This window comes from Cheilinus undulatus, linkage group 5, assembly GCF_018320785.1.
Source record: "Cheilinus undulatus linkage group 5, ASM1832078v1, whole genome shotgun sequence".
In the NCBI taxonomy this organism is placed as follows: domain Eukaryota; kingdom Metazoa; phylum Chordata; class Actinopteri; order Labriformes; family Labridae; genus Cheilinus; species Cheilinus undulatus.
In genome coordinates this window covers 44,047,409-44,063,726 of record NC_054869.1, presented here as the reverse complement: position 1 = coordinate 44,063,726, position 16,318 = coordinate 44,047,409, and the positions used below count along the sequence as shown (strand labels likewise).

Below are 16,318 nucleotides of genomic sequence, written 5' to 3'. Positions count from 1 at the left end.
TGCAAGGGTTCAATTTTCTTAGTACTTGTACATCTTGCTTACCAAGCTACTGTGAAATCCAAAATTCAACACCCATGATAACCTTAGAGTCTCTCAAAGGAAAGAAGGGTTTAAACTGTCCTCCTGTGTGACATTTTCAATTTCTTTCAGCAAAGTACACAACATGCTGTTTCTGTGCAGCTGTGACGCTCTTAGAGTACAATCTGTTTCTGTTGTATGGACACAGCTCACCGTCCTCCACCTGACATGTGTTTTTCTACCAGAGGAGTGTTTTCAGCCAAACCACAAGGTTTATTTTCTTAGCATTATTCTCCCTGTTTTGTTCAAATGCAACGGTATGACTTAATGAAGGAGAGAAGCAGTTAAATAGTGGTATTAGACAATGCCAGGCTAGTCTATGTTGTTTTGTATTCCAGCACATTCTGAGCAGTGAAGTGGTCGATTGCAATACACAATGATCTGGGGGAATTTCAATTGTTGCACCAGCTTCACGCACTTATAGAAATCTCAGCATTTTATAGTGGTATACTGATTGCATAGGCATATTGTTATATAGGGCGCAGAATCAGGAATTAGAGGCGAACCTTATATTCTGGATTTGACCATACATTTCTTTTTTGCAACAAGCAAACAGTTGGCCTCAACAATTTTTTGGAAAAAAATCACCTTATAGCATACTGACTTTCAAAGTTTTCTTTATTTGGACATCTTCTACCTAAGAACAAAATCTACTAATTATTAAAAATCTGTGTACCATTTGTTTTTTAATACTCAGCTGAGAATCTTCATTTTTAAATTGGATACCAAAAAAGAAAACATTTTTTAAATAATCACTTTAATGTAAGGATCACAAAGAGGAAAATGTAAATACAGGCCATGAATTGAATCTGATTTCAAACCTTTTTTTCATGTGACCTTGTGTAAGTATTGCTGAGAAAGCACGCTGAGCATCGCATTCACCTTGACAGAGCGCACTCATTGAAATGTAATACATGGCACAGCATAAGGATAATATAAATCCTTCTTGTGAGGATAAACCAGTGATTAAAAATGATGTGGTCAGCATAAGAATTTCATTGTTGCTCTCCTGATTTAACTGTGTAAATGACAATGACCCTTTAGTCTAATGTCTTCTAGTGAGCGCTTAAGAGTTTTTCTGTGCTAATCTGGGAAAATATACACGCCTTTCTTTCTGAATTCAGGAAGACATGGTATTCATCAGAGTTCAAGAGGTAGTGAACACTTTAACATTTTTTTTTCATCTGTACACTGAGGTAATTTACTGAATTATAATAATACACATAAGTGTTGGTGTTATAGCTGAAATTTTCACCAAACTGATAAAAATCTGAATTTCACAGCTTTTAATTAGCTCAAACAGACATCTGCTTTGAAAAATCTTTTCTGAAAAGGTGGGGCTTATGTGATGTAGAAACCGACCATCGGTAGGTGGAGCGTTACTGCCTCTAACTAATTTTCCCATTCCAAGACCACTCCCATCCTTTCCTGCACTGCTACGGCTCTGAGAGCTCCCGCTGTAGTAACTTCGCTGCTGGAGCATACGACCCGAACAGGTAGTGCTCAGGACCACCACGGTCCGCCACCACACTAAAGCCTCTGTCAGGGGACTCTAGAGGGGAAAACTCCTCCACTTTAAAAGATCACTATGAGGCAGCAGGGTTGTGGGACTCTGTCTGTGTCTCTCTCTGACAAGGGGACATCACTGTCACTCCCCTCTCTGCTGAAAAACCCCGTCCTTTTCCCCTCCCTCCTCTCAGTACCAAACTGCTCACTTTCTGGACAATTTTTGAATTACAGAGGTGGGCGGAGTTAGCTCTGAGCCGGGGGTTAACTTACACTTTAAGAACCGCCTCATGACTTAATTAATACTTCTCTATCGTTCCAAAGAGCAAATGTTAAAGAAAAAAGGAGTTTATTGGTGCATGAGGCCCAGTGCAATGAAAATTTCATGCCAAAGATTCAAAAAACATATTCCTGAGACTCAGAGAATATCTTAAGTATCTTGACATGCCAGATAGACTGTTTCATATATCTTCATTGCAAGGAGTTTATTTCACATTTATCTGGGAAACCTCCCATACAAAGCATTTCAGAAGGGCAGACCTTTTCAGAGAATTCTCAGAAGGGGACTGGACATATGCTCTGTCTGTCACATTCAATACAGGCCAATCAGAGAGACAAGACAAAATGAGATAGTACGCATGCGCAGCTCCAGTAGTAACCTGTCCTCAGTAGGCAGGCACTGTCACAGGTTATGAATGGAGGAGCTTGTTGGTGGATAAATCTCATGCCAAGGCCTGTCAGTATATACAATGCTCACAGTACAACTAAAATCCAACCATAACTCTTGCAAACTCATGCCGAAGATGGTCTAGAGAAGAGCCAAAACATCTTTTCTGTCATGAAGAGCTCTGGTACTTTTCTTTGCTCTTTAGTTTTCAAAGAAAATGTTCTAATTCTTTAAAACTGATGCTATACAATAGCTACATCTGAGCTAAGCACCACACTTGAGGCAACCACTGCTATCGGCTTACTGAACAACTGAACTCTGTCCATATCTACCTCCTTATTCTCCTAAAATCACACTGATTTGTAAGGTCCGTTCTCAGACCTTGTACAGTCATTTTTAGATGACAGACATGGAGTCTGGCCAATCTATCTATTTTGCAAATCTAACTTCTTTCAGAGAAGAGCTGCACAACTTGGTGTTGAAACATGATCCCAAGCCTCCACCCTGCACGCCCAGGAGAAGCATGCCATCGCAGTTTAACTGACGGAAATCAACTAAATGTCCTCTAATTGCAGGAATTTCCTCATTAGTCTAAACTCATTATTGGGAAGCAGGAAATAGTGAGTTAAAACTGGGTCATGAGGTTGAAAAAGTGTTTTCTAAAGGGACAGTGGATGTGAAAATAGGCCAGTAAGAGAGGCTAACACTAATGTTTCTTTAAAGGGTTCCTGGCTTTGAACATAAATAGATAATGTCAGCAGGCAGCAGCCCTCTGTGCCAGCTCAAGTTTCTTTTCTTTGGAGGAGTTGATGAGGAAAGGTGGGAGGAGTTTTGTTTTTCACCTGTCTCCGCCAGCTTCAGCTCTGCGTCCATGTAATCGAACACCTCCACTGTGAGCTGGAACCTGCAGGAGAGAAGTCGATACCTTGGTTAGACAGAAAAGAGGCCCCACTGAGACACAATGATGATGTGACCCTGTGAGATTAAACAAGAGGCAGGGCTGGGTGGTTTCTTCTGCTTTGGTGGTGCTTATGACAGACAGTGATTGGGATGGTAAGCTGGAAAGATTTTAGGGAATTTTTCAAAATATGAAGGTTCAGGTTCATAGATTTGCACAATTTGGGACTTAAATGAATTCAGAAAGTTTTTTTTTTAAACAGACAGCCAGTTATTAAAGGAATAAAGTGAAAATGAGGTGAAAATGTTTAATCTGTTTTCATTTATCAAGATATTTAATGACAGAGTTTGGTATCTACGAGTTTGATTAGATTGGATGACAGTGTGTCCTAACAGCATGCAATGCAAGTGAGCATCAGTGGAAAAATCAACTTGATTTTATGGTAACATTTAATAATAAGGAGCATAATAACTATAATAATAACAAAACAAATGAGCACTGAGTCACTCAGTATGATGCTTTACTTTACATCAGTGAACACACAATGAGTAACAAATGTATAGGTAGGTAATGGTTGAGTCATGATTCTGTATTGAATAACTCCTAAGATATATGCTCAACTGAAAGTACTCAGTTACTGAAGATGAATATTAGTTGGGGTTCAGGAATGAGGGACAGCCATTAGGAATGAACTGGAACTAAGGAAAGTACTTAGTACTTAACAGTTCTAAACGGACCTTTGCACTGCATTTATCTTCACTTTACAAAACAGTGATTTTTTTTTCATGGTTTAACTGATTTACCTGGCATGGAGGTAATCAGTATCACACATTACTCAGTCCTGCAGACCTTCTAGTGTTTAGCGTTGTCTTGCCAGATGAAGGAAGACGAGTCTTGATGAGCCCTGTACTGAGCTGAGAGGCAAGTTGAGCCTCTAATACATAAAAAATGTCCTCATTTTCTCACAAAAATGTTTTGATTGAAATGGTGATGTACTATCTACCGTATAAACATTGTGGCTGAGAAATGATGTGCTGTTCATGAATGAGCCTGTGCAACACAATGGCCTTTTAATGTGAGCCATAGTAGCTAGCTCCCATTTGAGTGTCAGTTTACTTTCTTCCATCCCTTCCATCCAAATGATGAACCAGCTCAACTGAGCTGAGCAAAATTATCTGGATCTCTCAAAAGAGACCAATTTCCCATCACAGTGACCAAGGCTGTATGCCTGCCTGCTGCTGTTTCTCCATTAGTTTTTTTTTTTTTTTGGCTTACGTACTGCTAAGACACAATGTTAGGATCTTTTCTTCAATAATAGTCGTTCAACTTTTCTTCAACACTGTAAATCAATATTTTCTACTTTGAAAAACTATCAAAACTGGTTGTTTTATCATTTTACTACAGAAAAGACAAAACCCATTTAAAGGATCTAAATAGATTAAAAAGATCTAAATTCATACACTTCTTTTTTCCACTCTTTTTCTTTTAATTGTTTTGAGTTCAGATCAACAGGAACATTAACAATAATATTACTAAAGAATAAGCACAAATGTGAAGAAAAAGGTTGGCTGGACTCGACAAAGGTAGTATTACCTGACAAATACATAGAAAAATTGATTTAATGTAAGTGGGAAACATATGAAGAGTTGTTGATTTGATGAGTGGGTTAAATGTAATTTTTGTCTTTTTTTCTGTCTTTTTTTGTCTAGTGTTATCTTTGAGATTATGCATCTGTGTTTTGTTGATTTGTGAAGTGTATATCTTTAATATCCCTTGAAAAGGAATTAAAAAAACATTTTTCTCACTCACACATTATTGATGTCAGTTCCTGCAGTGCGCTCCAAGAGTTCATCTGAGGCCTCCAGGTTTGGTGGGATTTCTGAGTGCTGCAGAGGGAGAGTTTTAGAGTACAAGCTTTATCAACATTTACACATTGTTTATCCATCAATCATGAGCTTAATTTCAAATAGAAATGCCACATATTTTGACATACCGACCCCATTATTAGCATTTGAAGCCTTAAAACAGACTCCAGTGGACTTTTCCCACTCTTGTCTCCTCACCTCTCTGATTGAGTTCACTATTAATTTACATTGCAAGCATCATTACCATCCTCTTAACTGACACAAGGCTGGGTCAAAGCTGAAAACATACAGTGCATTCAGAACGTATTCAGACCCCCCGTCACTTTTTTTCAATTTTAGTATGTTGCAGCCTGACGCAAGTCGTTTAAATGTGTCTTTCTCATTAATCTACACTACATACTCCATCATGACAAAGTGAAAACAGAATTTTTAGAAATGTTTGCAAATTTATAAAAAAAAAAAAACCTGAAATATCACATTGACATAAGTATTCAGACCTTTCACTCAGTATTTAGCTGAAGCACCTTTGGCAGCAATTACAGCCTCAAGTCTTTTTGAATATGATACAACAAGATTTGCACACCTGGAAATGGGGATATCCTGCCATTCTTTGCAAATTCTGAATACTTTCTGAATGCACTTTAATCACAAAGAGAAAAAAAAAACAGTATTGGGAGAAGAACAGAGGAACTAGCTGATGTTTGAGACAACAGTGATGACAATCAAGTGAATTTATCTTGTGCATGTTTTGTATCAAAAACAAATGCACCAGTTTTAATCCAATCCAGATGGGCGTGTCTTCATATACAGTTCTTTTCACATACAGTATGGTGTAAAACAACACAACAGATGTTCTTACCTTCGCATGAAACTCCATTTTTGTGCAAAGTAGCTTGGTGTACAGCGCCACAAGCTGTCCGTATCGATCATGGAGGTTGCTCTAGAAACCACAAGAGCAAGAATTATTTTAGAAAATAGTTATTAAAAACAAAGTTAGGTTACAGCATTTAGCGTTTCTGGAGATCCAATTAACAACCTTTTATTTCCTTTTTGTTTTAACGGACTCTAAAACAAACATTTTTAAAAAGATGTGAAACAGAAGTGATAGCACTCACCCATAGTTTCCCAATTTCAACTAGAGAGCCATGATGTCTCATGCAGTCTTGTAGGACCTGTGCAGGTGAGAGCTTCAATGAACAACTTGTCTGACACACAAACCAAAAAAGGGAACTTTCATTTAACAATCTCTGCCAATTCACAAAAAAAAAAATACCAATGTAATAAATAAAAATTCCTTTAGGTCATATCCTTACTGTACAATTAAAAAGTCACCCATTTTAAATGTTATCATAAGATACAACTGAACAGTCCCTTTAGAATTTTGCAGGGTTTTTCTGTAATTGTTGGGGTCTACAAGGCCTGATTCTGAGCCAGCAATAGTGTCAGTTTAAACTGTAAAATTTTAAAGTTTGGATAAAAAAACCTCCAAAACTTTGTTTTTTTCCTTACAGCATTTTTATTGACAGCATAGTACTTCAACTATTGGTGTTCATGGTTTTCCTTTTCTTTTGTTGCTTTGTTATTACTCTGGAGAGGTTAAAATATCCAAGTGGTTTAAAGGGCTCTTCAGTTACCATCTGAGTCAGGACCACTTAGTCTGGAAATGTGAAAGGTTGCAGTTACAATATTTGATTTTATTACCATTTAATTACTATTATGCATTTATTGCTGGTATTTACAGTGCTTAACAAATGTATTAGATCACCCTAACCCTAACCAAAGTAAGGTTTATGCCACAGCTGCCCTAAATTAACAGCATTGGTCATTACCAAAATCATTTTTAATGTTTCTGCAATGGTTAATACAGCAACATGTAGAAGCTCTTTAACCCAAATGATATTTTCAATGCTAAAATATCATTATTGTTGTTATCCATGTGTTTTCAAATTTACTGATTTACAAAAAAACTGAAAAAATGGTAAAGCACATTAATATTTCTTGATTAATATGTTAAATTATAGTTATTTACTGGCATTCCTGAACAGAAAAATGAGTTTTAGTGGTTGAATGTTATGCTTGATTAATTTCTGACTTCTCAGAGAAGCCAAGTGAGCCGGCTCATATTTGGGTGAATTCAGTTTGAAATCCTTCATTCCTGTATGGTAAAACGTGGAGAGCTCGCTGAAAATGAAAGAGTCCGCATTAAAGCACTTCATTCTGGATTCTGGATGGTCTTTGAGACAAATATGACACTGTATATTTGACAGTAAAGCTGTTCTGGGATCCCCTACCCTTTCAACCAGTCAGAGTCAGAGAAGCAGCAAAAACCCAGAGCAGGCATCAGTCACAACAGAATAGGGCTGGGCAATTCATCGCAAATTAGATTAAATCACAATATGGTTTGCTGCAATTTTCTAATCGCAGAAGTTGTAATATTTCTTTAACTTGAAATGTGTCAAAATACCAGTTTAATAAATCAATTTTTTGCAGCAGCAGAGATTTTATGCACATTATGCAAACACAAGTGTCAAATATTTTATAATGGTTTACAAAAAATCCTCCTTTTTGTGTTTTATGTATGTTTTTCTTAATCAAAATGAGTGACATAAAAATAAATGTACAAAAAAAAAATCTACATGGACGCTTTTTTTAACTTATGCACATTCTAAATTGTACTAGTAAAAATGTAGGAACTTTTCCACGCACTATTGCTAAATGAGGGTCTGGAAACATCCAATACTGGCATTTGTCAGATAAATTTTGTGTATAAAGGTACAACGTACTGCTTGGCTGGCAGAAAGGACATATAGGCTAAGTTAGCTATACAAGACATCAGTTATCATAAACTAGTCAAACTACATCCTGACAGTGAACTGCATTGGTTTGCTGTAGTAGTTTTACTTATTTATGTTATTTGATTGAAAATGTAATGTACGTTATAACAATGAAAGTTAGGGAATTTATCAGAGGTGTGTTTTGTAGCAAGCGTAAAACAGAATATGGCACCGCTACCCATGCTTTATGGGAATGCTGAATGGTCTTCCTGTTATGGAATAGTGCTTTGGAACTCCTGGAGGATTGGTTGAAATGTTATCTGTCTGGAATGCCACAGTAATGTCTCCTATGAGATTACAAAAAAATACATAGTACCTAATTTAAGCCAATACTCATTCAGAGTTTTAACAACTGGTTTGATAACTTGTGCCCATTTATTGCAGCGATATTGGGAGGACCATAAACAACCATAAACATCTGTGTTTTGTTTCAAAGATTGTCATAAATGATGGTTCATTACTCTCATTTTTTTCCCATTCCTATTCAGACATCCTATAGTGCTATAACACATTTTTCCCTTACACCAGGAATCTGTCTTAATTTTCTGTGTTTCTCTCTGCTTATTCCACTGTGTTTCTTTCATTACAATGCATGCACAACTGCTGTGACGCAATTATGTCAACTCTAAAACAGTGTATATCATCTCCATGCAGCAGTCTGAGGTCAGACTTAGCAGCTCATGAAAGAGAAACCGTAACACCAGAGCCTTGTTGGAATAGCATGGTAAAAAGGAGTCTCCAGCATTAAAATCAAATTAGACATGGGGGTTCATAACCTAAATAAAATGAATGACCTTGGTTGAGAGTGCCTTACATTGCGGTGTCCGTCCCTCAAGACTTTGTGCAGCACGTGGCAGAACTTCCAGCTGAGGATGGAGCTGCTGGCCAGAGGGAAGCCCAGTGCGTAGGACCAGAAGGTGTACGCTCCCTTCTCCCTGTGAGTCCCGAGGATGATTCCTGATATTCAGATGTTAAGGAAGGCCCAACGAGTGATAAATTAAATGAAGGCTTTGTTTACAGCAAGTATTTGACCTTTTATTTACCATTTGTATTTCCCTATCTATATTCTACTTCTTCATCCCCTTTGACAGGCCTCATTTACTACACCAGTATGTATCTAAAATAAATAAACTACCTTTGTCTGCCTGTATTATAATTTCCCTTTATCTGATGCTACTAAATTATGTCTACTATAGTAAAATCTAGTACCATTACTCTGGATCAAAACACACAAGAATTTACAGAGTACATATTCTCAGGAAAGTCTTTTCAGAATGATTAAATGGACCCTTTGTTAGATCTCTAATTTGTCCACTGACCCATCTATTATCCAGCTGTATTCTCCATCCCGTTTCCTGATGCAAAGTTTTACTATTAAAGGTGCTTTATTTAGGTTCAACTCGCTGGACGACAGCACTGGATATTCAACCCATAAACAGTCAAAAGTTTACTTACATGTGCTCTAAGGTAAGAAGAAATATTTTAATACAGACAGCATGTGATGTTTCACTGAAGTTAAATCGCTATACTGATACTTAATAGCAGACTTACACATGTTATTTGTTGATGTTGCTGTTCTGTGATGTTAGCCAACTAACATTATCATTAATGTATATGCTGATCTAGTAACCCTCAAATTCCACATACTCAATGTCTGCAGCATTGCATGTGTGCCGTGTTTTGCTCTGGTGCACACCTTCACCTACTGAATGCATTTCTGAAGCTCTGTGCAGCAGAGAACAGCTCAGAGCAGCTGGAAATGAGAGAACAAGATCATGGGAAAACTACAAGTTCACACAGGAATTGTGAGGTCATGCAAAAAAAAATTTCCATTTTAGGTTTTTAATTAATTAATTAATTAATTTCCAAATTAGGTTACTTTGTATTTGTGAGGTTGATCACTTTATGTTTTATAGAAAGGGTGCGTAGTATCATATTAAATCCTGCATTTTTCCCAGCCCCACCAGTTACAGTGATTAAATTTACAGACAGGAGTCTGTGTACTGTGCTGTATTTTTGAAAATGATCTAGGGCTGTAGTAATAGATTATTTTGTAGTCGAGTATTCTATCAATTCTTCTGAAGGTTAATTGAGTACACTAATAAGAAATATTGCATTATTTTTAATCAGTCACTTCTGCTTTTTCAAGGGAAGTAGTACTAGACAAATGAGAAAAGAAGCTGGGTTCCTTAAATGAACTATTTCTATATTAAAAATTGGCATAACAAATTATATTTTACAAAGTGCAATAAAGTTCTGATGGCAGTTTACATTTCTTAAAGTTACAAGGAAAAGAAGTTAAATAATGACATTAGATTACGCCATATTTAGGGTTTTAGGGATCCTTTACCAGGAATTGTTTGGTGCCAACACTTTATTTCTTTCATTGTAGTTTATTTCTATTCTCCAAGTTGTCATTAAAGTAAAGGGACACTTAATCATATTAAAATCCTCTATTTTATGCATGAATGTAATATTTCACAGTATAGCAAGAATAAAGCTCCATCATTCACACAGCTGTCTGATGTCTGAACAGTGAACCTTTAGATTACAGGAATATGGTCTATTTTTCAAAATTAGCAGCTAGCTCCAACAGCCTTCGTTCCTCTTTGCAGATTTGTATCATGCTTAATGTGATAACTCGTCAACCTGATCGAGTTGTTATAAATGAGTATAACCCTCAACAGCCTACAGACGATTTTTTTTTCCAAGTTAAAGAAACTGTCCTACTGCACTGTTCCATGCAAATGTAAAGCTTCTCGTGTTGCCAACGCGCCAAGTGCTGGGGAAAAGCTATTTGAGGGCAGATTGTAATGATTTAGACATCCCTTTTTTCCCCTTTCCTTTGCTTAACAAGCACTTTGTTGATTTGCCAAATCACTAACTTCAAATGAACTTTGAATATCTTCACAATTTTTAAAGAGTTTGAGATATCCTCATAAATCCTCCTGTGTTGGTGTCTTTAGTCTTTCATTAAGGCAATGTTTATCACAGAAAATAATTATTCAAATATAAATAAAGTTAGTCAAATAGTGGGGTATGTCTAGTTGTTTGAAATGGGAAGAAGCTTAGGGAAAAGAGATTTTGTCTAACCTGACAGCAGTACTCAAGAAGGGTTAAGGCAGGACAAAGGGCCAGTTCACTTTACCCTGTAAATTGCCTTTTTTTCTCTGTACAGAACTCCCCACTGTTTTATATTGTTATGCCTTTGTAGCTGAATTTGAACAGACATCCTTACAATGCTATGCAACTGCACATTAGCCTAACTGTTCTGTCACAGAAGATAAACAATGAAAAATCATATTTTTCTGTCTAATAAGAGAAACACAGAGCCAGGAATGACAATGAGCTTACAAGTTATGAAGCAAATGTACATGCCGATAAAAAAAATGGTCAGAATAGCATTATGAATCATAATGTGGTGGTGGGATTTTTTTAGAGGATACGTCGTGCATGTTTCTCCTTCACAGGCGTCTCGGTGGAGTTGATGGCTTTGCTGATGCTGCTCAGCTGAAAGGAGATGAGAAAAGAGGAGTTAATGTAAGGCCTTGTACGTGCTAATTCATTACCCACACATTCATGACTTTTAGGGCTTCTAACAACAAATATGAGAAGTTAAGCAACAGCAGGAGTCAAAAAGATGATAACAGACTGCAGAACAATGAAAAGAATTAGTCAGAGAAACAATGACAGTGCAATGTGTACACATTCAGCAGCTGAAAGACTTCCAGATCTCTTTTGGATTTTTTAAGACCAAAAACAGTCACTTTTTAAGCTTTCAATAAATATCAAACCTTGTTCATTTTAAAGAATACAAATAGCTGCTGAGTGGTGGATTTAGCTTCAAGTCTTCTAAGTGACTTGAGGTCAAAAGGTATTGATCAAAAGTTAACATGCCTAAAAATCCTCGTGATATGATTCTTGAAGAGACGGATTGTCACAAGACATAAGACACAACGAGCTGCTCTGTAACCGGCTCAGCAGGTAAAACAAGTGTCTCTGAAAGGAGCAGGAAGGGAGTGACACACAAACACACTCATGTCCAACCTCCTGGATATGTATCCTCACTGACAATCGCTGCTTTTTCAATGAACCTCTGATGCATTACAGCACAGCCTGAAAGAAACATGATCACTGACTGGTGTGATCATTTAACACCATGGTGCTCCACTCACAGTAAAGAACTTTCTGTTACCATAAAGAAAAACCGACAAACAGAAGAAACTTAAACACAGAAGAAAAACTGACCTCTGGTAGATTTTGAAAATAAGATAAACAATTTACAGTAAATCCTAAATTATGACTGTCCCAATTTCAACTAGTAAAGTTTTAATAAAGTTTGCGGGCAAGACTATTCAGTAATGACGTCATAGGAACATTTGACTGGTATGTAGGCCAGATTACATATCTGTCATCAACTATTATTAGACACAAGACCAAACAAAAAGGAAGTTATTCTAACATTTATTTTCAAAGCATCATCTGTCCTTTCTTATTGAAAATCCTGAATGTTCTGTAAAGCTGATGTTCAGGTAGCAAATCCATATTTAAACTGCAAATTACAAAACTTTTTTATAATGGTAAGCAATGACTTATTTCTTGACACCACAAAAGAAAGATAGAACTTCTCCCCTCTCAGCTTATATACAGTATATTTTTGATACAATATGGAACCACTAACCTGACACGCCAGATGGATGTGTTTTACACATCCATCTGGGAAAGCTTCAATAGGAAACATTTGAGAAAAGGCAGAGGCTTTGAAAAATCCTCGGTGTATGACTGGGTGAACGTTCTGTCTATCACATCTCTACGGAACCACAGGTCAATCAGCGATTATGACGTGAACTCAACCATGGAAAAATGAACTTGTTATGGATTAAAAAAGAAAACAAGGGAAGAGTAAAGGCTCTACATGTGTGCAAGCCACAGTCGACAATGGCCCTGATGAAGACCTGAGTACAGGCCAACCTCTGCCTATAGGCAGACTATGCAAAGTGCACAGGGCCTCAACATCGTGGGGGTCTAACTTTGAGCATATGTTTTCTTCTCTCTCTCTCTGCACATCAGTCTGGTGTTTGTATGATAATATGATCAAGGTAGTGTATATACAACGTTGACCAAACATAAATTTTACCTGGCCGTCACGTTTTTTAAATTAACTCTCAAGATATCTATTTATGGAGATTGGTGCCATCAGTGATCTATGAAGTGCGCCCAGTGTGTGCTCGCTCTTTCTCCCTCTCTCTCCTGACTCTTGCAGCACAGAAACTCTCATCAAGTCTGTACATCCACCCATTATTCTGCAGCCTATCTTGTCAAAAGTCAGCTACTACTATTGTTTAGTTTTATGAATTTATGATAAAACTCCATAAAGTTCCTGTGCTAGTCCTGACCAGGAATTAATTGAACTTTCTCACACTGATCAGCTGTTTTAAAATCAGATCAGGGGTGAAAACAAAACAATCAACATATATTTTAAGGTGATTCAATAAAAGAAAGCCTTCTGATGATGACACAGAAGCAGAAACATAGTGAGGAAGAGAAAAAAGCAAAATGGATGAGCTGCTTTGTGAGAGAAGGTGAGGGGTGCAGGGGTGTGTGTGAAGGGGGATGAGGGGGGGAAGATCAGCTGGTTTATATTAGTGTTATTCTGAGGCCCAGGCTGGGCACAATTGTATTTCACCCTGGGGTTTTTAGTTGTTTTGTTTTTGTTTTTTTTTCGTATGTATTTCTTATAACAACTTCAGAACAACTTCCCTCCATTACAGACCCTCTGCATGAATTACGAGACCTTGGTCTCATAAGAAGTCTTTAAAAAACTGGGCCAAAGAGGGAACTTGCTTTGGAACGATTTCTGCATTTTTTCCAGGAGTGAAAGCATCCTAAATTACACAAATGCAATGACAATGTTTTGAACCCAACAATGCCAATGTTTTTGTGCAATTGATACAGTTTGCAGGACATGCCCTGACTTTTTTTTTGTGATTACAAAAGTTATCCAATATTGCCTGCCTTTTATTGAGTCATAGTTCAATAAAAATGGGACATAACTACAACCCAATATCACTCTGCCAATCACTACATCTAGATGATAATAAAGCTCCTAATGAGATGCATGGACCATGACATTTTCCTCTGAGATCCTACAAAAAAGATCTCAATCATCATCTCACTGTAAAAGTAACAATTACATAACAATCAAAGCTAAAGCCAGACTGAACAATAATCCTGGACTACTGTGACACCACCCTCAGCTCACTGAGCCTTAAAACAGTGTAGTGTGCCCCGCCTTGGATCTCAGCTGAGTGTTGTGTTTTGTTTGGAAGGAAGTATGCTAAAAATATTTGAGCTGAGACATACTTTTACGCTGCAGTCCTCTGACCTAATGAGGTGTTGCAATCAACCAGACAGGCCATTGTCTTTGTGAAGACAGGTGCAGTTTACAGAACAAGGAAATCTTCAAAAAAGTCTCACATTTTATGTCAAATATTTGGGCTATTGTGAAACAATTATTCCAATCTGCACCTAAACTGAAAGTTATGTGACATAATTGCCATACAAAGCCATCTGTTTTATGTACCATGCCTCCTTTAATGTATCTGCTTTGACTCATTGTAAATAAATGATGGTAGAAAAGCAGCCTCAGCATCATTACATAAGAGATTAATCCAGCATACAGTTCAAGCTTTACAGCAGCAACATCAATCTCAGCCTCTTTTTTTATTACAGGAAAGTCCTTACACATACTGTATACTTATACATATTTCTATACATTTTAAGAAGAGTCTGACACTGAAATCTTCCAGAGTTGCTCTTTCACACAAAATCCTCACAGCAGAAAGTTTACTTGACAGACAGGGAAGGGGGGAATTCTGACACACAGGCTGAAATACATGCAGTGGACTAATTGAAGTCTGAGATAAGAGACTTTGTTGTCAAATGTGTCATTGGAGCAGAGACCTCTTAGTCTGAAATGGTTCTAGCTAGGTACACGGCGCTTTTACGTTCACATGGATATGTCAGGCTGCCTACTGCCTGTCTCAATCTTGGCTATATAATATCAGATTTAAAAACAAAAGAAAAACCCTAGCACTGGCTACTGACAAATCTTTCTATGAAAGGGGGACAAACTTCATGTTGTGTTGTAAAGAAGGATGTCTTTGCACTTCTGTCTGCCTGTCTGCTTCTAACATAAGCAACATCTAGCATGTGATTGGTCAGATCTGTGCTCACCGGTACATGCTCAAATAAAAATATTTTGTGTGAATTATTAAGAAAAAATCCTTCAGGTGTGCAAAGATCTTGCTTTCCTTGTGGAAAAAAAGGTAGTTAATGAACTTTTAAGTCAGTTTTAGTTGATGAAATTAAAACTGAGCCTTAGAAAGCAAGAAAGAAAGCAAGAAAGAAAGCAAGAAAGAAAGAAAGAAAGAAAGAAAGAAAGAAAATTGGTTGTCAGTGTTTACACATGTAGCCCAACACGAACATTTCTTGAAGTTTCACAAAGTTTTGTGCATGTGTAAAAAGGTCTCAAGTATATTATTGCACAAAACACATCATTATGACATGCAACTAAAGTTGCACACAGCAGTAGAGACCCTGGTCTTTCAGTACCAAGTCTCAAAAAAGCTAAAGCCATCCTCACACTTATAAATCTTAACATGTTTAAAATGTGAAATGCATGACACTTGTCAACCAATAATGATTTACTAAGCAAATATGATCCTATAGTGTGTGAAAAGCAACAATATAACCAAAGGAGCAAAGCACACAAACAATCAAATTCATTCAATAATCCAAGTCTCTTAAAAACTAACCTGGTACGCCAGATAGACTGTTTCATTTGTCCATTGCATGGATTATATTTAACATTCATCTGGGAAATCTCCCATACAAAGTGTTTGGGAAGGACGTGACTTTTCAAAAAATTCTTGGAAGGTGATTGGACGATAGTTCTGTCTGTCACATTCATGATGGGCCAATCAGAGCAACAAGACAAAATGAGGTAGTAGACATGTACAGCTCCAGTAGTAATCTGAGCTTTACAGGCTTTTGCTGTGGTAGCTAATGAAAAGCTGAGCTTGTTGGTGGCTAAAACTTATGTCGAAATCTATGGGCTGTTTGCTCTTGTTTAAAAAAAAATGTGGTCGAGTTCTGATTAAACTGTCACTTTTTTTACAGCTACATCCAAGCTAATGGCTACAGCGTAGCAGCCATTGTATATGCAGCTTACAGTTTAACCCCACCTGTGACAAATGTAAATTCACGCTTAAGCAGGTCCACAGCAAAGCAAAAACATTTCTGCTGCCATGAAAAGCTTTAAGTGCTGTTCTTCGCTCTTCATTTCATAAAGTCATTCCTATCAGCTTCAGGGACAACTTAACCCTGCCCCTAACTACTGCCTGTTCTCCTCAATTGATGCTGATTGGTCAGAACAGTTTTTGGGTCTGGCACAAACGTTGTAGACTGG

At 37.3% G+C, this 16,318-nt stretch overlaps 1 protein-coding gene across 1 annotated transcript in view; it reads right to left on the bottom strand.

Annotated features, from left to right (window-relative positions):
• The window catches only part of hip1rb (huntingtin interacting protein 1 related b), a 54,305-nt gene that overhangs the window by 18,045 nt on the left and 19,942 nt on the right, over positions 1-16,318 (bottom strand). The window contains exons 2-7 of the mRNA XM_041788184.1: positions 11,295-11,358; positions 8,663-8,805; positions 6,130-6,186; positions 5,874-5,954; positions 4,959-5,035; positions 3,094-3,155 (exon numbers count right to left, since the gene is read on the bottom strand). Coding sequence (XP_041644118.1) covers positions 3,094-3,155; positions 4,959-5,035; positions 5,874-5,954; positions 6,130-6,186; positions 8,663-8,805; positions 11,295-11,358 — 484 coding nt within the window. The remainder of the gene's footprint in view (positions 1-3,093; positions 3,156-4,958; positions 5,036-5,873; positions 5,955-6,129; positions 6,187-8,662; positions 8,806-11,294; positions 11,359-16,318) is intronic.